Source organism: Anas platyrhynchos, chromosome 18, assembly GCF_047663525.1.
Source record: "Anas platyrhynchos isolate ZD024472 breed Pekin duck chromosome 18, IASCAAS_PekinDuck_T2T, whole genome shotgun sequence".
NCBI lineage: Eukaryota > Metazoa > Chordata > Aves > Anseriformes > Anatidae > Anas > Anas platyrhynchos.
Window position 1 is genome coordinate 13409027 of NC_092604.1, and position 23459 is coordinate 13432485.

A 23459-nucleotide genomic window follows, 5' to 3' on the forward strand; every position below is an offset into this window, starting at 1 on the left:
CTATTTCTAATTGTTGGCATATAAACTGCCTGCTCTGTTTTAAACATTAGAGGAAAAAACAAAACAAAACAAAACAAAACAACACAAAAGTCAAAACACAGAAAGGTGCAGTATTCCTCTCATCTAACTGCAGTCGCCTGGTAGCTTTCCAAACCTAAGTTAATCTACCTTGGCTTCCTTGGTATCGGGGAAAAGTAGGTTATCTGTGAGCGGGGATGGATTCGCCCCCCGTGTCTTAGATATTTGTTTTAGGATGAGATGAATCTCCCAGTGGAGATGCTTACATGTCTACAATTTCAAGAAATGAACTCCAGCCTATTAAGTAAGTATATGTCAAGCCTTTTTCAATTATTATTCTATTCGCAAAGTTTCTTTGAACATATGAATAACCATCTTAGATGAATGGGCATTTGTATTGCCGCTACAACCATCCCTGAGTAAATAGGAAAAGAAAACTGAAAGTGGCTTTATTTCTGCTAGAATCATTTCTCTCTGTGGCATGCTAAACAGATTAGGGTATCTCTTACGTGAAACTGGCCTTTTGCAATCTTCTTCTGAAAGGCTATGAAAATAAATGAATGTCTGATTCTTTGTTTTCACTGTCATCTAGCAGGAAACACGAAATTATCCAGAATCTTATCCTCAGCTGCCAAGAGATGAGACGGTGGAGAACCCTCACCTCCAAAAGCACATTTTGGAGCTGGCTTCCATACTGGATGTTAGAAATGTTTTCATGGAAAACACTCTCGACGACTATTAAAAAAAACTGTCTTACTGCAAAGGGGTTTCCCTGGCCACAGATTTTGAATGGTGCAGTTTTCTAATGTGAAAATCATAAAAGGAAGTACTTGATTTTATTTTTAAACTTAGGACCATTATTTTAAAAAGTAACAATAAACAGCTGTTAGGTTAGCTGTTCCATTCTGTATGGGGTCAATTTTATAAGCAGAAGTTTTCATGTCTTGTAAATGTTAAACTAAAGAATCACTAGAGGTTTATTTGTGGTCTTGTGGATATCAACCACATTTCCAACAGCTAATCCTAAGCATATACGTATTATTGGTTACCTTTAGCCCACATTTGTGGAAATTCTTTATTTTTATACAAATTTTAAAAAATTGGAAAAAATCAATAGAAAAAAAAAAAAAACACAACACAATATTTTATCCCCAAAGAGTCTGGATCTGAAATGGCAAAGGTGGAACAACACAGTGCAAACCAACAATAGCAATAATACAGAGTCCTTCATAACAAATATATTTTTTCAGTCTTAGGCGAGTAAGTAGACAAAACTGTGGAAGATTAGGTAGTATTTGGATGCAGCAGGTTTGAAATTAAGTTGTAAAGAAATTAATGCTCCCTTTAAATTCGACACAGCAATTTATATATAAATTTGTACTGCTGACCAATTTCCACTCTGCCTGGCTGGGTAGGTGGTTAGCAGGTTAATAAATTAGAAACTAAGAAAGCTAGCCCCCTTCTCTCAGTGTAATAAGGATCATCTTGCCATTTGTATTGCTGCCATGATTTTCTAGGAGAGGGCATTCTTCATTTTAAGATACTACACAGAGATCTTTAAATTTTCAGCAGGTGTGGTCCCCTATTTTCTTTGTGTGGATGAAATGCGAGGCTCCCGCAGTGTCACTAGTCCCTGGTTGGAGTTGAAAGAATGCCCCATAAAGCACTGAATACAAACAGCCCCTTCCAGACACTCATTTATCAGACCAGTCTGTGCTGGATCCCCGTGCCCAAGGAGAGATGCTGGTGCTCCTCTTGCACATTAAAGGAAGTGGGTGCTGCCATAAAGCCCTGTTAGTGTTTTGAGTGCCCAGCATTGCATCTCGGTCCTTTCTTTGAACCAGTAAAACTGGGGGGCTGTGGTTATGTTTGGCAGAACTATGGGCTCCCTCAGACGTGGTATGTGAAGGAGTACAGTGGCCTTTGCAAAGGCACTTGCTGGAGAAGGCTGCTCTGACTGCTGGGAAAGGTTACTGCCTGCCTCATTTGGACTGTACCGCCTGCTTTGCAAAGCTAGAGCACCTCCTGCAACTCCTGACAGTGAAAGCATGATCAGAGGGAAGGAAATGAAAATATTTTAATTAAATAAGCCAATGTTTGCTGTTCCATATACTAGAAAAGAAGCGAAAGAACAAGTCTGATCAGTTCTTTTCATGTTGAACCCCAGCCAGGCCTCCATTTTTGTTGGGGAAAAAAAAAAAAAAAGGTGACTACCATAGTTACTACAGTAGACTTGTTTGTAGTGCTGTCATACAAAGTGTGATCTACTCAGCTGGAATAGTGCAGGGCAGCACATCAGCACTGATACGCCCTCATTCAGCTGAAGAGAGCACAGTGTGGAATAGCAGGAATTGCTGGAGTGGAGGTGGGAAGTTTGTATGAGGGTTCTCTGTATCTGGGCTGTAGCTGATGCAACCCATTCTTTGCTTTCCCAAGTGTTAAAAAAGAAAAAATGTGTTTGTTCTAAGCAGTCTTGAAGCTATTATGTTGCCCCCACCATCACTTGGTGCTGCTCTTCTTGGACTATGGCAGGACTTTGTTACATGGAATGTGGAGTTTATTTTAAAGAGTGTGTGTCTGTGTGTGTGCATGTGTATTCTAGGCGTTTGTGTGTATATGTACAATACGCATACATCTACTGGCTGGTGTAAATTGTAAATATGTATATATGTATAGGTACTTGTATATGTATTAAAAAGTATGAAACAGTACAATGTCTATATACAAAATTTATATATACACACATACGCCATTCTGGGTGCATTCCACAAAGTGTACCGGATCATTTGTGGTTGTAGTAAAGGTAATTGCTCTTCTGCCATTGTAATTCTCTGTTTTCATGGACTTGCACTTGGTCCTTGAAGTAATTCAGATCTGATTTCAGGTACAGGAGGCCTCAGTTAGCCAGGGGGAATGAGTACTCCTGTACGTAGTGATTAGATTCATAGATTCTTAACTGTGAAGCTGATGATCTGCCTTTTCTCCTGGTAGGAGGTCCCCAGATATTAAAATGTGGGATTGTATGGGGAAGCTGAAAATAGTGAAAGCCTTTAATGCAGCAGCAAGGGATAGATACGCATTATCTGTTACCCCGTCTGCTGTTCCTCCTCCAGCAGTGTTCAGCTTGCACGGGAGAGGGGAATTCAGGTTTCCCCAGCTCACTCCCTTCCAGTCAAATGCTTTTGTTTTGCTTTAGCTCTTGCTTTTATGAAGCTGTTCTCATTTTGGCTCCGTGTATCTGGACAATAGTATGCTAATTCTAAGCATGGGCGTGATGATTCCATCAGCGTGGGCTGGTGACCCTCTGTGGGATGTTGTTACCTGACTGGGGAAGCCTTGGCAGACTGCGAGTCTTCACTTCAGCTGGGCTGAAGCAAGGAGTCCTTGCTTGTGATCTGGGAGGCTTCTAATCCACTGTTCAGCCCTGAGAAGAGGTTTTGTTTGCTTGTTACCAACGTAGATCTAATCAGAGGAGAATGCGCTTTAAAAAAAATCAACAACAAACAAAACAACAAAGCAAAGATTAAGAAAAAGCTAGAATACATGAGGAGAATTTAAGGCTTTTGAAATGAGTTCAGAAGTTGAACTTCTTAACAGCATTGACTGTCCAAGTCCAAAATTCATTCTGGAAGTCCCTCTTTCTCTTCTTACCTCCTGACCTTTGCTTCAGAAGGTTTGCTGCTGACAAGAGTATTCAGAGATACCGATTTTACTCCTGTTGTGTTAGTAGGAGTACTTTTTCTTTGTAAGAAAAAGGCTGATACCTTCTGTCTGCTCTAGTTGTAGATAGGATGAGTATCTAATCTTGGATTTTGAGCCAGCCCCCTCCCTTCTGGCCCAAAACAACTGCTTTCAAGATGAAAATATTGCTATTTTCCCTCCTTGTCTTGTTTGAACTTACTAAGTCATTCTAAACTTGTGCTACTGTGTGCTGTGTGCCGTGGTTGTAGGTACCTTCTCTATGTATGCTTGTATGTACTGAAGAAAAAATTGGTTTGTGTATCTAGCAGTCCTCATTGGAAGCGAAGGAAAGACTGAACCATTTTTAAGTGAGAACAGATCCTTTTCTTCTCAGGCCTAATGCCTTCCCTCTTGTCTCATTAACCCTTTCTTCACATATAACTACATTGCATATGTTAGTGGATAAGACTAGTCACCACCAAGCAATACTGAACTAAAAGGGTCAATTTTGTATGTAATATACTAAGAGAGGAAAATGTGAGCTGTACTGAATGTCTCTGTCAGACTACTTCTGCCTAGCTCCCGACTTACTGCATGTGATACGTTCAAATTAATCCTACTTCCACAGGAGGCACCTCTATTCCTACTCCTCTGTTCAAACTGGCTTCAGAACATCTAGGTTAGTGTTGTTGCCTTCTGTTTCTTCCCTGTCTGACTTCCCAGAATAACAGTGAGAGGGGAAGAGAGGGTCATGAATCGTTACAGCTCTGTGTTTAACTACTTTTGGGATGTCATACATCGTTTTCTCCATGCACAGCTAAATGGAGCGCTAGCTTCTGCAGGCTGTGTGAACTGGAGTTGCTCCCCTGAGTGGTTTCTTGAAAAGCTTCAGGACTTTGTTTGGGTAATTTGTCAAAACAGTAGCTGTAAGGTCGTGACTTATTAAAACTCTCAAGACAGGGAGATGTGCAGAGATGTCTTTTAAAGACTGTATGAAATAGATGAGGAAAGGGAATTAGACTTAAGGTAATCATCTTCAAAAGCTACAACTTCAGTAGCTTTGGTCAGGCTTCCCTTCTAAGGATGGAAGTATTGCTCCATCATTCATCCACAGGCATGCTGTTGTGAAGTGCCTCCCCCTGCTTTGCCTTCTTCCTTGCGCTGTAACTCCACGCTATGCCTGAAATCTGCTTTTTCCTGAAAGCTAAAAAAAAAAAAAAAGCTTGGAATCTGTCTAAACAACTTGTTTCCCCCCTCTCTTGAGGCTTCTTTTGTAAGATCTTTAGCTACATTAGATTCTTCAGTAGATGTTCTTACTACAGATCACTGATGAGGCAGTGGCACAGCCCTCGCTTAGTCCTGCCCGTTCCAGGCCCAGAGGCTTGGGTGCGAGCAGCTGATCTGCGATGGCTGCTGCAGTTCTGTGACTGAGGGAGCTCCGCAGATGGTGCCAGAAAGGGAATCTAACCAGCAAGGGAAAAAGCTAACGTCCGCAGCTGGAAGCTCTCCCTGCTGACGTTAGCCTGGTGTCAGCCTCAGTGTGAGGGAAACTGGTGCAGAGGATGGGGCAAAAATCCGCGGAGTAGAGAAAACATATTCCTGAGATGGCTCCTGCGTTTTCTAATATCGTTGACTTCTAGAGCAACTTTGGTACTGTGACCAAATCTATTGTAAGGGGTTCCAAGATTTGGATGTCTACAAATAGAACCAGGAAGGAATACATCAAACAAATGTCTGCTTTATATTCAAGAATGAAAGTAAAGCTACTTTTTTTTTTACTTTTTATTTTTTATTATTAATTATTATTATTATTATTATTTTTACCACCAAACCATTCCTCTACTGAGACAGAAAAGACTGAGTTTGAGATTTCTGAATTTGACAGATATTTTGGAAAATGAAGGACTGTCTCTGCGTTCCGATTGCTGCATTAACGAGCCAGCTGCCCTGAGCATGCATAGGTGTTTCTCTTAAAGATCCTGGTTTCATGTTTAGAGCAGATTTCAACTGCTACGTGCTGGTCCCAAGGCGTTCGTTAGCTATTTAGATCTTTCTGGATCTAACAGCAGCTCTTTGTTCAAGAATAAAAGCCTGGTTTGACTATCTGCCCCCTTGCCTTCGCGGATTTCTTTTGGCGTGTGTTTTGTTCTCAGTTCCCAGGGGTGAGGGGCAGGATCCTGCAGCCCCGGGCTGAGCCGGGACGCGGGGGGGGCGGGCGGGGAGGGGACGCGGGGCTCGGCCGGGGCAGGAGGAACGAGGGGGAGGAGGAGGAGGAGGAGGAAGCAGGGGGGGGGGGGCTGTGCCCCGAGGGCCAGGTGCTGCGCTGAGCGGTTGTGTAGTGATTGGTTTAAAGGTGTTTTACAGCCGTGTGCCCGTGTATCATATTTTGGTAACAAAGCAGATTATTTTACTTTAAGAACACAAAGATCTATAAATAAACTTGTTTTGGAGCAACCAGCCGTTCTGTGCTAGGGCTCTGTAACTCGCCGAAGCGCTGTGTGAGGGCAGCCTGCTGCCAAGGGAGGAGCCGGGCGGGGCTGCGGGGCTGCGGGCAGGGCCGGGCGGTCAGGAAGCGGCGGGGACCGGGCGGCGGGGCCGGGGCCGGGCAGGGACCGGGGCTGAGGGGAGGCCGCGGCCGGGCCGGGCCCTGCTGGGGGCCGGGGCCGGGGCCCGCCCACGGCGCATGCGCAGCGTCCCTCGGCGCTTCCGGCCCGCGCGGCGCTTCCGGGTCGGCGTCTCCAGGGGAGCGGCGGCGGCCGCGGGGTCCCGGCGGTGGCGGGCGAGGAGAGGCGAGGCCGGGGGCGGGGGCGGCGGGGCGGGAACCGGGGGCTGGGGGGCCGGGGAGCCGCGGGCCGGGACCCGGGGAGGCAGGCGGCGGGGCCGGGCCGCGGGGCCGATCGGTGTCCGCGGGCCCGCGGCTGCCTGGGAGCGGGGCGGGGGCGGCGGGGCCGGGCCGGGGCCTCCCTCACGGCCCCGGGGCTGCGCGGTGAGACCGCCCCGGGGGGACCCTGACCCTGACCCCCCCCCGGCCGTACCCTGCAGGCGCTGCCGGGCCGCGGGGCTCCCATGGGCCGGGAGGCTCCGTGACGCCGCGAGGACGGGGCTGGGAGCTGAAGCCCGGCACCGGGAGGCGCAGCGCGGAGCTCGGAGCGTTACCGGCGGCTGTGGGCAGCGCCCGGCCGCTGCGGCACCCGCGGGGAGCGAGGAGCGATGTTCGCGAAGCTGAAGAAGAAGATCGCGGAGGAGGCGGCCGTGGCCCCCAGGGCGGGGGGCGCCGCCCGGATCCCCCGGTCCATCAGCAAGGAGTCCATAACGTCCGTGGGGGCGGACTCGGGAGATGACTTCGTGAGTTCAGCGCCTGCCGCGGTTTGGTTCCTCCCCGCAGCCTTGAGGCTGTGGCTTTGGTGGCCGCGGGTTCTGAGTGTGCCCCGCGAGGTGTCTGCGTGTCGGGTGTCTGTAGGTGTGCGCCTCGATACGGGGATGAGTCATTAGTTGGAGGCAGCTTAGGTACTAATGAGGAAATGTTGGTGTGTTTACTACAGCACCTCCTAGTTTACTCACGTATACAGGAGTTACAGAGCTGTCTCAGTACAGAGCACTGCAAAGCAGTTATAAAACTGAGCAGATGCTAAATGGGCAAACACGTAAGGTGCCTGTTCGTGAAGCTGATTACTTGAAGCGAGCTGGATACAGGTTAGCTGTGATCTCGCCGTGCACCTGCATTTGCCTCCTGACTAGCCAGCACGCTGTGTAACTGCTGAGAGCACACGCTCGGTATTGTTGCACGCAGAGCATTGTAGTACCTCCCATGTTCTGCTCAAGCTGTCATTTGTTATAAATCGTTGCTTAAGCAGTCTGCATAATTCCAGGTGTGAAGGGATTAAATGAGTGCTGCAATGCTCTGGCACCTTGGTGGAGCACTGTTTATCATCCTAGAGTCTGTATGTGACAGGATCGTTTTGTCTGTATTTGTAAGTTACACGAGTGTTCTTCTTCTGTCAAGGCTTCTGATGGAAGCAGCTCTAGAGAGGATCTTTCATCCCAGTTGTTCAGAAGAAATGAACAAATAAGAAAGCTGGAGATCAAGCTGTCTGGTATGTGTCTTGATGCGTATAAAATCCTATTAGAAACTATTTCCTTTCAACTTAAGTGTTTAAATTTATTTAGAATGTACGTTTGGTTTGAACATTGATGGATGACTTCTACTGATTCCTCGATGCATTGATGTGCTCCTTTGGAACAGCTGGGGTACCTTCTGTCCCCGTGCCTCAAACAGTGTTTCCCACTTTTATTTTAATATTTTTATGTAATGGTTCATGTCTCTCCATATCTAAGACTTCTGGTGTTGACGGTATCACAGTTGAAATGAAGAAAAAGCAGAGATTTGAGCATAAAACAGTCTTGAGGCTGTTTTTCTTTCTAAGGTGGTACCTTGATCTGTAGAGCCGTTGTAAGGGCTGTGCTCTACGACTGTTTCCATTCCTGCTGCATGGAGTGGGTCAGAGACTAGGCTGAGCTGTTACAGCTCCTTCCCAAAGGTCAGAGACGGCCTTAGGAAATAAGGAGAGGTTGTAGCCAGATGAAGATGGGCTTTTTATAGCCAGATGTGGGGATAGTTTGCCATTCTCTGGTACTGCCCTTTTTTGTGTAAGTAGCGTGCTGAGGACAGGTCCCTCCTGTTTGTACCGGTCATTTTCCCTATGGACAGTATAGAATTAGTTGCTTGTGTTCATTGTTACAGTCACCCAGGTTTTCCTCAGCAGGAATGATTTTCTGGTTGAGAAAATCATTGTCATTTTCCACTCATCCTTTTTTCTTTTTTTTTTTTTCCCTTTTTCTTTTTTTTTCTATTTGATTTCTTTCCCTAATGTCTGTCCATTCCTGGTCTGTGCTTCTCCCTCCTCACACAAGATTATGCTGATCAGATCCGAAACTTGCAGAAGATAAAAGAGAAGCTTGAGAATGCATTAGAAAAGCATCAGGATTGTACGTATTTTTCTCTCTCTCTTTTAAGTTGAAAACTGCTATGATTTAAATACAGCTGAAAAGAAACAATTTTGATTGTTTTAAACATTGCAAACTGTGTGCCTGTGGGTTGGCTGACGAATTAAATTGTTAATACGCTCTTTTTGGCAAATTTGGGGCTAATATGCAGGAGAGACTTTTTTGAAGCCTACAGCTTTGTTATAACCCTGTGAGAAACGATACTTGTATCTTTGTTATTTCTGGAACTTGTTTGATGTGCAAGCAGTGTGATGTAAATGACGTAGAAATTTCAGAAGCCGCTGATGGGTTTTTAACACAGTTGGTGATTCTCTGTTGATAGCCTCCATGAGGAAGTTTCAAGAGCAGAATGAAGCTCACCAGGCCAACCGAGCCAAGATGGCTGAGGGAATGGCTTTGGCCTTAGAAAAAAAGGACCAGGTAACAGAGTTTGAACAGCTCGGGTTTTGACTGTCTGTGCATGACATTGATGTTTCAGATAGGTGTCACCATTAATTAAAGTAGTTGTTCTGCATTGTGTTCGATTAGTGTGACAAAGTTTAAAAACAAACAAAAAAAGGTGTAGTGCTTGTCGTTTTTCTGAGTCTTCTTAATGTTTTTAATAAGAGCCCACAAAACTTTCTAATGTTAAGTTCTCTTAATGTTTTTAATAAGAGCCCACAAAACTTTCTAATGTTAAGTTCACACTTGTAAGATTCCACTGCAGTAGACCTGTTGTCATTTTTGCTTTATTTAGAATAATACCTTTATATGCAGGTAACATAGATTATTCCACAGCTTTTATATATTGAAATATTACCTGTTTTTTTGGGGTGATTACTGTGTTTTTTTTAATCATTTCCACAACTTACCAGTATCAGTAACTTTGTATCAGTACAATTTTTTTTTTTTTTAAACTATAATTGTTCTCCTTTAAAGTCTGCAGCTGGGTTTTGATTTTTCTTCTTTCTTTCTTGTTCAGGAGTGGATGGAAAAATTGGGTCAAGTTGAAAAGGTAATTAAGCTTTTCTTTTGTTTTGTATTTTTAAACAGCACCCACAGGCTTTCTACAGCTCAGCTCTGTTCAGCTCTTTTTAATATTTGATCATTGTTCAGTGGGTGGGGCCAGAGATTTACCAGCTCCGGTGCTTTATGAAATGTTTCTGGAATTAATTTTCAATGCAGAAAAAAAGAAGCATGGGTTGCAAGAAGAATGATCTTACTGAGGAGGCAGCTGGGATGCAGAAGGAGGTAGTGATTTAGTCTGAGGTCTTGTAGTGGGTCATCTGTTTCATAAAAGAAAGAAACCTATTTTTTTAGTGTGGGATTACAGTTTTGCTGTAGTTCTCACCATTTAACTTAGTCTAAAGATTTTTACAGTTCAGTAATTTGCTCCACATTGCATGGTGCAACACAAATTCGAAGAGGTTCTAGTTCTATATGTAGCACTGTCAGAACACCTTAGGGATGCAAGAAAAGATTTCTTTCCCAGAGAATTTAACTAAACTCATATTGACTTCAAATTAGCGTTCAGATATTCTCAGATTCCTTTTATTTTTGTTGGTTTATCAGGAAAAAAAAATGCTTGAAAAGCAGTTACGAGAAATGAGGGAGCAGAGTTTGAACCTTTTTCAAAAGAGAGATGAAATTGATGAGCTGGAAGGCTTTCAACAGCAGGAAATGGCCAAAGTTAAACACATGGTAAGATTGTTTTAAACATAACTTTTTGCTAAAATTTCTGTTAGAACACCTACTCAGTGGTAGCACTGCGTTGTTTTCAGCCTTAATGCTTATACACAGTCTTGTTCAGTGTCCAGATCCTATCAGGAGGTATGTGTGTACAGTACTGTGTAGAGTATTACAACAGTGACTTTTCTGGGAGTTATTTAATTCAGCTCATAACTTAATAAGGGAAACAGGTTTAAATGAGAAGACTCTATCAGCACTACCAGTTCATACATATTGTTAAAGATAACATTCTGCTATCCAGCTTTTGAAAAAGGAAGAATCTCTGAGCAAAGCAGAGCAGGAACTAGAGGCACGCACTCAAGAGCTAGCCCACACTAAGGAAGTGCTTCAGGATGCAAGCAATGAGTCATCAGGCCTACGAAAAGATCTTCAGGAGTTGCAGCAGCAGTTCTTGGAGCTAGAGGCACAGAGGTATGGATGTCGTATTTCGTGAGGGGTGTATTAATTTCCCCTATACTAATACTTTGTGCCCAAGTCTGTCTTTTTTGGAAGAGTTTATATATGCAATGAACAGACTGAATAATTGCTTCTGGTGTGTCAGTGTGGATGCAAATGCCAAGTTTATATACCTTGATTTTCAAGCCAATTGAAGCAGTACTTGTTTAGGACTTTGTAAGAATGTTACAGTTTTTGTGTGTGTAGTTTGAATACTTAATCATTACCTTTTTGGAAAGTGTATAATCAAGACAGTGGCTGGTTTGAAGGCAAGAAAATGTTGTTCATGTTGCTTAGTCCATTTTCATAAGAAGCAGAATTATCTTCCAAAGGTTATTTTTCTAGAATGCTATGTCACTTTTTTCCCTCTTTCTGTGAAGAGATGAACTAAGGACAGCTGAGACAAATGCAGAAAATAAGATCACTGCTCTGGAGTTACGAGAACAGGAACTACAAACTGTCATTCAGAAGCTTTCTGTAGACTTGCAAAATGTAAGTTTCAGATAAGTGAGGTTTGATTCAAAGCTCCCTGTTTACAGAAGTTATATTTGATATCAGTTTTGTGTTTTTGGAAATCTAAGATTTAAATCAAGTCATTTCTCAAAATTTTTAGGCTCAAGTTGCTGGTTCCGGTTGTGAGAAGAGACTGGAAATGTTACAAGTGGAGCATGAATCTCTGAAGGTGGAATATGAACAACATAAGCTAAAGGTTAAGTGTTTTCAGACGCACCTTCTGTTGCCTGGTGTGAAGGTGTATGCTTTGGTAACGCACTGTTAGTCTGAAATGTGGTGTTCATGAAGGGTTTGAACATCATATTGTTTTTTCAAATAGAACTTTTCCTAGAGGCATTTGTTCATGTCAAACTACAGTGGATTGGATGAAAGCTTGGCTACAAAAAATAAAAAAATAAAAATGATTTCTTGTTCCCACAGATGACTTTTGAATTTGCTGAGAGAAATAAACTTACCGAACAGCTGCAGGAAAAAGTGTCCTCTTTGGAAAAGAAGCTAGAAAGAAATCTTTCAGGGGATGAACATATGCAGGAACTACTAAAGGAGGTAATTTTACATTTATAGGCTGCTTAAAAGTGCAATCTCAAGGAGATTTTTTTAGAACATACATTGTTTACTACATATGGAAAGAATACATGATGATGTAATGCAGGCTGTTTATGTACTTTTTGCACAGATGTCTGCATTGGTCTTTCTGAATTGTCCGTTTAAGCAATGTATCTATCTGCTTAGAAGGGAAAGAAGAGCTTTTTAACATGCCCACAAAAGGTGGAGCAACTGGAAAGTTTTACTGTTTAATCCTTACAGAGAACAGTGCGCCCTTCTTCTTATTGTTCATTTTTTATTATCATGAATTAAAGCATGAAGATGGGAGCGAGAAACTTTGTTTTTGCATGTGGGTCCATTTTAGTATTGTTTTATTAATGAAATGCAAAGACAAATCTTAATTAAAATCCTATCTCTTTGTCTGTCTGTCCTCCTGTTCTTCAACCCAATATAATCTTCAGAAAGCTGCTCTTGAGCTGAAACTGGATGAAACCAGGCAGCAGATACTAACAGACAGAATGCATCACGCTGATACTGTGAACCAGTTGGAAACACAGGTAAATATTTTTTTCCTACAAATGCCCACTATTTCCATCCTCTTGATACACAATACCTCTTCCTCTTGCTGTACTTTTGCTCTTGACCAAAAGTGAAGCTGTATGTCCCATTTAGTCTGAAAGGAAAGTTTAATTGATCCGTGGCTCTGGTCATCCCCCCACCTACAGTGATGGAGAGGTGCCTAGTGGTTCTGAAGTTAAGAGTTTTCAAGCATATCTTTCCTACCCAAAGAAACAAGTAGCTGGAGTGCAAGCATTGCTGAGGAAGGGCTGGGATGGTGACGAGTTTTTAAAGAAAGCAGCGTGTGTCAAGTAGACTTTCTCTCTGAACTATGTGGTTTCATTGTTTTGATGTTTACTGGGTCATCCCACATTCTGTATGTTACTGTTTTTTTTCTAGTGATGTAGATGCCAATGGATAAGGAAGTTAATGTATTGTTATATTTTAGAATAGAGAACTGGAGCAAAAACTGCAGACCACAACAGAAACGTTGAAAAAGATAAAAGAATCAGCTGGTGAGCAAGATCTGAAGATCCAGAAGTTGGTGAGTACGCTGCATAATATTTTCATGACCAGTTGCAAATCATTTTTCGGCATCTCCACTGGTACTATTTTCTCTGTGTTCGATTTGTTGCTCTGGTGTTTTCTTGCTGTTTGTCTCCTAAACTAATAATGTCTGTATGAGAGTGCATGGCACTGCTGCCAAAGAAATAGTATTAATTCAGTTTGAGTATGTCACATGAAATGATGTCCAATTCTTATCAGAGAACAGTACAATTAATAAAATACCATTTTATTACTCAGTGGTCTTTATTTTTCTTAAGGAAACTGATCTTGAAAATGAAAGAAATAAACTGCAGCAGCAGTTATCAAGTGAGAAACATCAGTATGAACAAAAAGTTACTGGACTGGAGTCTCAAATTGCTGCTCTTCAAACAGCTTGGGAATTTGATAAAACATCTACTCAGCACAAGATAGTAAGTACAGGGGGCACCTGTTCAGGGGGCACCTGAGTCTTCACAATTATTTTAACAAAGCTAGTAGATACATTGTCTGAATGTGCTTACTCAGAGCTCCTAAGCACTCCAATAGATGTTCTAATACTTTGAGACATTAAATATGAACAGAGAACTCACTGGATCTGTTTAAACAAAGCATTGGAATACTTGTGCTTAGTACTTAAGCAGTCTTTATTTTACAGAGCCAGTTGGAGAAGGAAAATGAACATCTTAATGAAAGCAGAGAAAAGTATGAGAGTTCATTAAAAAATCAAGAATCTGAACTAAACAGGCTAAAGGTAAGGGCTTAATTGGTTAGTGATACCGGTTAAATGTTGTGCTTAGTTTGAGAAACAGTTCCTGGCAAGGTGTGTTACCTTCCTAACACTTGGAATCAGATTGCATTTAGGTTCTGTGTACTTAAAGCTGCAAATCATCTCCGTTCCTCAGTAGAAACGCATCCGAGGAGTGTTACAAATGGGTGATCCTTTCCTGAAACAGAATGCTTGTATCTGCCCAAATCAGGCATAAATAATACATTCCCATATTGTCAGGCATGAAGAGCTTTTAAATCCTGTTGGCAGCACTGAACGCAGAATAGTTCCACATCAATTCCACTCGTAGCATTCAAAAAAAGCAGTCATAAGCCTAAGTGGAACTTGGTTAGGTATTTACAGCTTATGCTTAGTCTTCTGACTGTAATTTTAGATTGTTGAAAATTTTATCTTTAGCTACTGTTAGATGCCTAATTAAGTTTAAAGATAGTTGTAGGAAGGAGCCACCACTTTGTAACAGATACTTCAAGCTAATAAGAGATCTTTTAAGATATGTTTGGGGTCTTTTATCAGTTCTGTACTGCTCCTACGCGTGCAGGTGTCAGTAGTACAGTCAAACAAAACAATGGTGCACAACTGGAAATAAATGTAAATCATAGTGTATTAGAACACCGATAAATTGTAGTTGCTAATGGATTTGGTTTTAAAGATGAGACACTGACTTGATTTTAGTTGTCTCAAGTAACATCTGAATTACCTTTGTTTTGCAGAAGGAATTAAGCAGCAGAGAGACTGTCAGCACTGAAATTGCCAAAGCACTGGAAGAAACACGAAAACAGAGGGAGGAATTTCAACAGCAGGTTGGTCAATACCCATAGTCTAAAATATGTTCAGGTGCTCTAACTTCTAACAGATCGGATGAGACTTGGCTGTAATGTTCCTGTCTGTTACATTAATTAATTGGAATCATCTTCAGCATGCAAGACAGCCAGGGTTGCCTCAGTAAACGTGAAAGTTGGGGTGACTATGTAAATGCTTGCACAAGAATCTTTATCAATTTATGCAAGCTATTCCAGTGGGAAAATGTAAAATGCTGCTAGCTGCGAAGTTGGAGACATTTGTAAGTTTGTAGGCTCAAGAATTAGGGCAGGCTGTGACATTTACTATAAAAAAAACGAGGGGAAGACCAGTTGGTAGCAAGTGAACACATTTACTCAGAATGGAGATGATTATTTCAGACCCCTTTAATCTGTAGGATGGTGTGTAGTCCCAGTGGGCAAGTCATCCTGAGACATGGCTAGCTGGCTTTTTTTTTTTTTTTTTTAAATCATTCTGTTGTTCCTTTTAGTGCTTGTATCACATCTTTGTCCCTCTTAAACACAGCAGTTCTAGAATCCTATGCTCCCTTTTAGGGAGGAGTTTATATCCAGTAACCGAATGGAAACTCTAGGTAGTCTTATTTTGTTCTTCTATTTGTTCAAAGCAGTGTAGTGGATAATGGGAACTCCTGTTTTCTTAAGCTGGGAACTGTCAGCTGAGCAAGTTTGAATTTAGTTTGATCTTGATCTTTCGGCTTCTTCATGCTTCTAGAACAGTTGCAGATAACGTACTTGCTCGATCCAGCTGTAGAAGGGGTACAGAGATATCCAGTTTTGCACAGCGGCTGTTTTACAGCTGCCACCTGCTGGTTATGAGGCAACCTGCAGTTGTGACACGGAGCTTGTTAGAAGTGGAAGTGTGGTTTTAGCTCCAGCACCACGTTGACTTCAGTGCTTTCTAAATGAGGACAGTGTGGATGTGATGCCTTCTGTGAGTCTTGGGATAGATCACAGACATCCAGACTGTATTATCTGTAACACTAATGCTGCACAAACTGCTTCTCAAGGTGCTGTATTGCCTAGCACAGGGCTCACGCAGCCCCTGCCTAGTTGTAGATACCAGCCGCTGCCTTCCACTGATAGAATTCTTCTCCAGTCCTCCCCCCTTGCTGCACTCCCCAAAATTCTGAACCTGAGATATGTTGAAATCATTCCATAGCCTCTTCTAGTTGCACGTCTTTAATGAATTCTGTTTGTTTGACTGCTTTGAAGGTTTCACATCTGGCTTCCTTAATAGAGGAAAAAGACCGACTTATTGGTGAAAAATCTGATGTGCTTCTAAAACAGAAGGAAGAACTAAACCAACTCAGACAAGGTTAGATCAAACGAGCTTACTGTATTCCAGATAGCTTCATCTGAGTACAGTCTTGCTGTACTTCTTGTAGGCAAATGTATTGTGCAAAACACATGAAATAAAGAATTGCAGTTCAAAAACCGCTACTTTGTTGTACCACTTTAAAAACTGCACTTAGATGAAATACATTATTTACATTCTTAAAGAGCAGTTGTAGGCTGATATTCCACAATTATACTAAAAGATGAAGTGCAGTCATCTTCATTCAATTCCAGGCACCTCTGTGTTTCTCGTGTGTTGTCATTGCTTAGAAAGGGAACAAAACTTTAGCCTCTTGTTGCACCATTCCACTGGCTAGCCATTTGTGCTCACAGCTCAGCCCCACGTGTTCCTGCACAGTCGGAACACAAGTTGCAGACTTCTGGTGGAGGTCCGTGTTCTTTTAGAACAGGTATAATTTATAATTATACTTTTAAGTATTAAAATCACCCTGACTTTTAAACAGCTAGAGCACTCCTCCGCAAAAATATGTGCATGAGATTGGTGGCTTAAATTTCATTGTCTTCTGTCTTTGTGACAGAGCACAACTCAAAGGTCAGGATTTACTGTCAGTGTATCTTGCTTTGTCTAAGAAAAATAATTAAAAAAAAAAAAAATCCCATTTGATTCAGAAGACTGATACTAAGCAGATTTCTCCTTCCTCAGATCATGAAGCTGTCTTGCTGCAAATGCACCAGTTGCAATCTGACATAGAGGCATGTAATAGCCAAGCAATGGAGAAAGAAGAAATGGCAAGAAAGGAAATAGATGAGTTGAAGTTGCAGGTACAGGAATGCATGTTGGCCAGAGAACATGAGAAAAATGTGAGTGCAATTGCAAAGCTTCTCTCTTCTGACTTTTTTGGGAAAATCAGCAGTCGTGCAAGAGATCCAACTTCTGTCATGCCTTGGTGGTACACCATTATTTGTTGCTCTTTGTCTTCCTAAAGGAAGCTGTTTGCTCTCAGATCTGTGAGTGGTTCAAGAAGGCTACCACCTTATTTTATTTGACTTACTCAATCCCCTCAAAACATTTTATGAGACTGAGACCCAAAATCTCTGAAGAGGCCACTGGGAGACGATGTAGTCTACTCAATTGTCACTAATGCTTTGTACTTAAAAAACAAAACAAAACAAAACAAAACACACAGACACACACACATCAGAAAACTGCTGCCACCCACACGCAAAAGCAAACAAGCAAAAAACAAAAACAAAACCCTACAGAAGTAGGAAAGTTTAGCTTTCTCCCTGAAGAGTGATCATGAGCTGCAAATACCATGATATCTCTGCAGTTCACCGTTTTTCATTTTTACAGGTTTCAGATCTAGAAGAATCAGCAGGACCCTTGAACAACGAGCATTTACATCCTCCAGAAAACCGTGTGATGGAACAGAATGGAGAGGTAGCAGCTGCAGATGTCATTCAACTTCAGAAGGATAACAGAGAGCTGGAACAGCAAATTGTTGAGAAAAACAAGGTAAACTGAAACAGGAGAAACAGCTGTTAGTCTTTCCCATTTTAACTAGGAAGCCTAATAATTGGTGCTACCTGTGCCACAGCCTTAGGAAGACGGGCCTAAGCAGGCTTCCCAAATGAGAGATCCAATCTGAATCCAACATTCTATAAGTAATTTCTTCCCCTCTGGATTGTATGAGGGTATCATAACAGTAAATGAAAACTGCAGCTAGAGTTGTAAGGAAATCTCTTCTTGTGGCATGTTCTGCTCCTTATCTGTTTTGGAGGAAAGAAGCACCAAATGATACCTTGCACAGCTTTCTTGCAGAACCCTTTTGTTTGAATTCATTGAATTAATTTCTGTTGTGCTGTCATTAAAACCCAAGTGTCCTATTGCATGCTTGTGAACATGTGCAGCCAGAAAGACAAGACATTCAGGTTGCTTCTTTGGAGCTGTCTGTGTTTAATTATTGTTCTGTTCCTTACACTTACTTGTCATGGGTTTTTACATATACCTGTGGGTCAAAATGTGTCCTAACAGTGAATGCTATGTTAGTGCTGTCCTTTGCTCTGTTGACAGATGATAAAGCAGTTACAGCAAAGAATGACAGAACTGAAAAAAACCCTCCAAAAAGAACTGGTAAGTGTTATGTTTCTCAGTCTCTTTCCAGCTGGCACTCCCTGACAGTTACTTGAACCAGGAGTTCCAAAAACTTGACTGCTAGCTACAGTGTATTTTTTTTTCTTTCTACTGGGAATGCTTGCAGTTTCCTTGCATTTGCAGGCAGTTCTGTGAACCCTTAACTTAAGGAAATAGGTCATCCTAGATCATTATTTATTGAATGGATGGTGTGACAGGTAGCCATCACCACCGAGCTATTGCAACGTCGAATTATAGCAATAGATGACCTGTGTTTGGTAGTGTCCAGCATCCAGTACATTTCTGTGGAGCGATTGGCTGAGGTTTGATGGCTACTTAACTGCCAGTCATTGAAGTTTTCTCATAGGAGTGAGGTCAGCCCTCAGGGAAAGCTCTTCTTTAATCCCTCGTACGATAGCTTTTCTCTCTGAGAAAAAGTTCTATTTTAAACATCTTAAAAGCAATTTAAAAATATTCTAATGATGTGATTTTTGTTCTGAACTTGAGAATTGTTTGGAGAAAGCCTTCATTTGAAAAGCATAGAGCAGATGAGTGGTGAAAGAAAATGATCAAATGACAGTTTCTAGGCTGAAGCCAATTCTGCTGGTTTGTGTCACGTAGACATAACACTAACAGCAACTAGCTTCTGTCCTAGAGTCTAGGGAGGGGTGAAGATGCTGCTCTGCTATGATACCTTGAAGGATGAGAAGCTCGTCCTGTTGATGCCAAGGTTTTACCCACCTTGTGGGTACAAGCCCTCTGCGTTAGATATCTCAGATGCAAATCTTCTCCCAGTGCCAAACTGACACAGTCCACAATGTACCACGATGTCTCTTTTCCTTTTCAGAAAATAAGGCCTGACAGTGAGGTACCTGAAGTACGTGAAAAAACAAATTCTGAAGTGCCTAATACTTCTGTGACTGTCACAAACAATTCTGATTTAAATGACTCAAGGGAGATAAACTTTGAATACCTTAAACACGTTGTACTAAAATTCATGTCCTGCCGGGAGTCTGAGGTAAAAATGTATGCTTATCTTTCAAGTCTTTTCTTCTCTAGAAACTGGCACCTGCTAAGGATACTTCTGTGCCAGTTTCATACTTTTTGCACTTAAAAAGTAATTGACTGATTCAGCACAGTAACACAAACTAGCTAACAGCAGTATGTTTGGAAGTAGAGATTTTTAGGATCTAAATGGAAGGTAGGAAGTAATTATGTCTGGAAGTTAAAGATCCGAAGCCATAAGGCGTTCTCTGCGCTATTCTTAAAAAGCATATGGAGTAATGCAATTAGTGTAAAGTGGCTATATATTTAAGGCAGCAACAAAAAAGGATGACATAAACCACTTGCTATTAAGGTGATATTTATGAGGTGCAATTCTGTGTGCACTGGGGCTCCTTTTTGTTCTCTACGTTATTTTGGAAAAAATACAGGTAAAAGTCATGACAAATACACTTTTCTTATTTGCAAGTCAGACAGTAGATAAGATCAAGGAAATAATAGTGCAGCTCCATGGTTTCTTGACTGCTTCACTCCTTTACTAGTTCTTCATGATTGACACATTTAGAATACTAGTACTGTGCAGTTAGTACACCTAAGTGTGTGCTTAAAACACCATGATTCTTACTTACCTATGTGCTGGCTTGATCAACTTACCAAAGCTTAAAGAAACTAGGATGCCACAGGAGCCACGCTTCTTTATTCTTACTAACTAGGCTCCTCATTTAGTCTTTTTTCCCCCAAATATGCAAACCACTATTAAAGAACAGAAAGCCAGGAAACACAAACAGAAGAAATAAGGTACAAGCTGTCCTGGCCGATTGGAATTGGGGATAGTGGGAAACTGTTGCTCTGCTGCTCACAGTTGTGACTAAAAAGTCTGTCACTAAAACTGCAGAAAAACAGTGCTGCACTGTAGTCCAAAATGTGGAGCCTGAGAGCATCATAAGCAGCAAAACTCTGTGGTTTCTTTCAGGCATTCCATCTAATTAAAGCTGTATCTGTGTTACTGAATTTTTCGCAAGAGGAAGAAAATATGCTTAAAGAAACTTTGGAGTACAAGGTAAGGGTTCTGTTCCACTTGCAATCTCTAACTGGATTCCGAGCAAAAGGAATGAATGTTCGTTGATGCTAGGAGATCATGAAAAATATATTTTCCAAATGTTAGGTACCATAATACGTGTAACTTACTATTAAAACGTTAGCTGATTGCATAGATACACGTTGGAAATAGTCTATCAGCAAGGGAAATACAGAGCGACTTTACAGTGCTTCAGAGGAGCGACAGCACAGTTTTGCCCAGTGGAATTAGTCTGTGCAGGAAGCTAGAAAGCTCTGCAAGTAGTCAAACGTTTAAGAGGAAACTGAATTCTTGGTTGTCATGTTGACATTAGGCTTAGACACCTAGATCTGTTTCTCCTTTCCCTTTGTGTGAAATGAGATCTGTTATATGCCCCTGGCTGTGTCATTATTAGTGGATGTTCATAAATGAGTGCTGCCTCAGTTTCTTCTATGTGCCCTGCATTCATTTCTGCTGACTTGGTGGGTTGAACACATTCGGTCTACTACCCCTTGCCATCTTTTTCAGAGAGTAGCTTAATACTGGATTAACTACAGGTAACTACAGGTACTGTTTAAATTACTAGATTTGTTATTACTTTAAAGAATACATATAAGTGTACTCCAGTAGTGTTCACTTGTGAAAACAGGATGCTGTTCCTTCTAGGCTTGGTTATGTGAAACTGTTTTCAGTTTCTTCATCTGAAGTCCGCAGTGTTGTTTTATAAACAGCTCTTTCCATCAAATGATAGGGAGATACATAGGTGCTGTATTCTTTTTTTTTTTTTTTAAGTCTTCAGCTTCTTAAAAGTGTGTACCCAGCATAATGCGTGTTGTGCTTTCCTGTCCTAGATGTCGTGGTTTGGGTCAAAGCCATCTCCTAAAGGCAGTATCCGGCCATCTATCTCGAGCCCAAGGACACTGTGGTCTTAAGGGAACCTGAAAATGGGCGTTCAGCATCTAGCCACTTTTTTTTTCTGTGAAAAGAACACTGAACACACCACTTCAGGTGTGTCTTAATCACTGTCATTGCAGTATTTTGTACAGGAACTTTGAAGCTGTTTACAAAAGTAATACTGTGCAAGGAGAAATTTTCACTACAAACTGCAACACCTCTTCTGGGTTGGATTCGGGGACCATTGTCTCGATGGTCTTTCAGAGGAAGTCAGCTCCTTGTGCTCGTCAATCTGGTTTTCTTGGCACCAAAGGGTAACGTTAACCTCACTAACACCGGTGCTGGCAGTTCAAGCTTCTAACACGTGCATCTGTTATGAGGGTGGCTCCGGCTTCTGTTACGGAGTGCTAGAGTTGAGTAACTCTAGACACAGTCAAGCTTCCGTGTCTCGCTGTGGAAAGCAAGCGATGGAAGAAAAATGTTGGCAATACTGTACTGAACTTTTGACAGTTTGAGAAGGCTTTCAGAGAACAGGAGCAGGAGCTTTAACCAAAAAGAAATTTGCCTTGCCTTGTTATACTGACATAACTAATAATTTGCATCTTTTCATATCACTGTGTAATTTAAGGTGCATATATCCTGGCCTGCAGTCCTGAAGGCTGCATGTTGATGACGATTATTTAATTTGAGAGCACAACTTTAGAGTTGTCTGATTTTACTTTTCTTAAAGAAAAATAATATTTAAAATGGTCTTAATTATAGTCCTAATACTCAGTCGCCTTTAAAACTAATCTATTAGTCTGTACTATAGGTTGTTAGCATTGGGAAGAAGGGGAGGTAAACTATTTTAAATTTTTAAAGCTGAATTCCAGGTATTGTAAATGCACACTGAAAATAGCTTTTATTTAAAAAAGAAAAAAGAAAAAAAAAGTGAAGAATATTGGTACTATTTTTTTTTCCTTTACAAGTCTGATAGTGACAAAATTTCATAACCAGTATCCACCTCTCTTGTGGTTTTGTATAGTTCAGATACTGATGCTTAGAAACTGTTATGAACATGTAGTGGGCTGTTAACTGTGTCCTAGCTACATGGTAAAAGGAACGCTGCTTATGAGGTTTTTGGTTTTGAGGGCAAAATTAAACTCTTAATAGATCTTGGTTCCAGCAGGTTGCTTCCTTCTGCCTTAGGAAGAGGGGACCAAGCTGGCACAGACTGGAAGCACAATTTTGCCCTTTAGTTACAACACCACCACGCAATCTAGATGAAAAGAGGAAGCAGCAATCAGTCTGGCTCCTTAAAATTTGGATGTATTTTCAAAAAACTATGCATGTACGAAATTTGAGCAGGCTGCAATTCTGGTAATTCTCTTACAATGAGGTTCATGTTACTAACAATGTTAAATGCAGTCAAGAAAATCCCACCTGTCCTTAGTGAAAATAAGGTCACTGTTCAGAATTTTAACTTTGTTTGCTAACAGGGGTCTGAATGACCTTGGTGGTGGCAATCCAGAGGCAGTGCTGAGTTTCAGCACGTGGACTGCTCCCATGCACGCGGACGCTGTGGTGAAGATGAAAGTATCCTACATGGGGTCAAGTTGGTAGAGCAGTAAATCTGCTGCAAATCTTCAGTTTGGGTTAAGTAGCCATATATAAGACAGGAGCTCACAGTAGCTATTACCTTGGCACAGGTGACACTCCTCAGTTTAGAGCTAGGCTCAATTTAAGTTCAGTAAAACCACCAGGACTTCTTAGTACATTAAACTTGTCAAAACAGAGTCTAGCAACTTTTGATCCATGGCACTTAACTGTATAGAGTAGGGAAGTTTAGGGGAAGAGTACAACTCTAATAATGAAAACAGACAATCAGAAATATACTTTTTATCAGCTGCTCCTGTATTGAAACAAAGTGGGGGCAGGCCGATAACCCGATTGGTTCTGGGGAGGGCCTTTTCCTTTAGAATGTCCCCTTGTCCTGTTTCTGTGGGACCAAGGCCAAGGGACAGGATTCTCTCGTGCTGATGCCTGCTTAATGACAGATTGGTTTAAGTTGAGCCTGGGTTGAAAAGTTACTGCTGAATAGTAACAAATGCAGGACAGGTACCCTAGAAGAAAGCGTGATACGTGTCGTAGGTAACAGACTGACTAACACTTCTCAAAGCTCATACAGGATCAACTTACCGTAACAACTAGTTCTCAAGTGTTGAATTTTCTTCAGATACCAGAGCAAGAATGGTGTGTGTGTGTGGTGTACTAAAAAAAAAAAAAAAGCTAATGCACTTTCCCTTGTATAGGAACAGTGGTATACACAATCCTTTCTATGGCCAATGGATTTCTTTCCTTCTATGCTGTAAATATGGATTGTATTGAAACACTATGAAATTTGTGGTGCAATACATTTTGGATTAAAACTCTAATCTTGATTTCTTCATAGTCCTGGTTATG

At 41.6% G+C, this 23459-nt stretch overlaps 2 protein-coding genes across 3 annotated transcripts in view; both read left to right on the top strand.

The window, feature by feature from the left end:
* SCAI (suppressor of cancer cell invasion) overlaps window positions 1-5804 on the top strand; it is a 41914-nt gene extending 36110 nt beyond the window's left edge. The window contains exon 18 of the mRNA XM_072025518.1: window positions 614-5804. Within this exon, the coding sequence (XP_071881619.1) occupies window positions 614-760 (147 nt within the window). The 3' untranslated portion in view covers window positions 761-5804. The remainder of the gene's footprint in view (window positions 1-613) is intronic.
* A 558-nt stretch (window positions 5805-6362) lies between these two features.
* Window positions 6363-23437, top strand: GOLGA1 (golgin A1). 2 transcript variants are annotated; one of them, XM_005024445.6, is made up of 23 exons: window positions 6363-6488; window positions 6742-7044; window positions 7703-7793; window positions 8611-8685; window positions 9026-9123; window positions 9665-9697; window positions 10255-10383; window positions 10673-10842; window positions 11247-11358; window positions 11480-11575; window positions 11800-11925; window positions 12387-12482; window positions 12932-13027; window positions 13308-13460; window positions 13685-13780; window positions 14527-14616; window positions 15847-15949; window positions 16634-16791; window positions 17285-17446; window positions 18005-18064; window positions 18912-19082; window positions 20040-20126; window positions 20975-23437. In XM_005024445.6, the coding sequence occupies exons 2-23, from the start codon at window positions 6910-6912 to the stop codon at window positions 21053-21055; spliced, it is 2418 nt and encodes an 805-aa protein (XP_005024502.2). In that variant the 5' UTR covers window positions 6363-6488; window positions 6742-6909; the 3' UTR covers window positions 21056-23437. The 2 variants fall into 2 exon arrangements, with proteins under 2 accessions (XP_005024502.2, XP_005024503.2); XM_005024446.6 differs by having other exon boundaries at window positions 16634-16752.
* The last annotated feature ends 22 nt before the right edge of the window (window positions 23438-23459 follow it).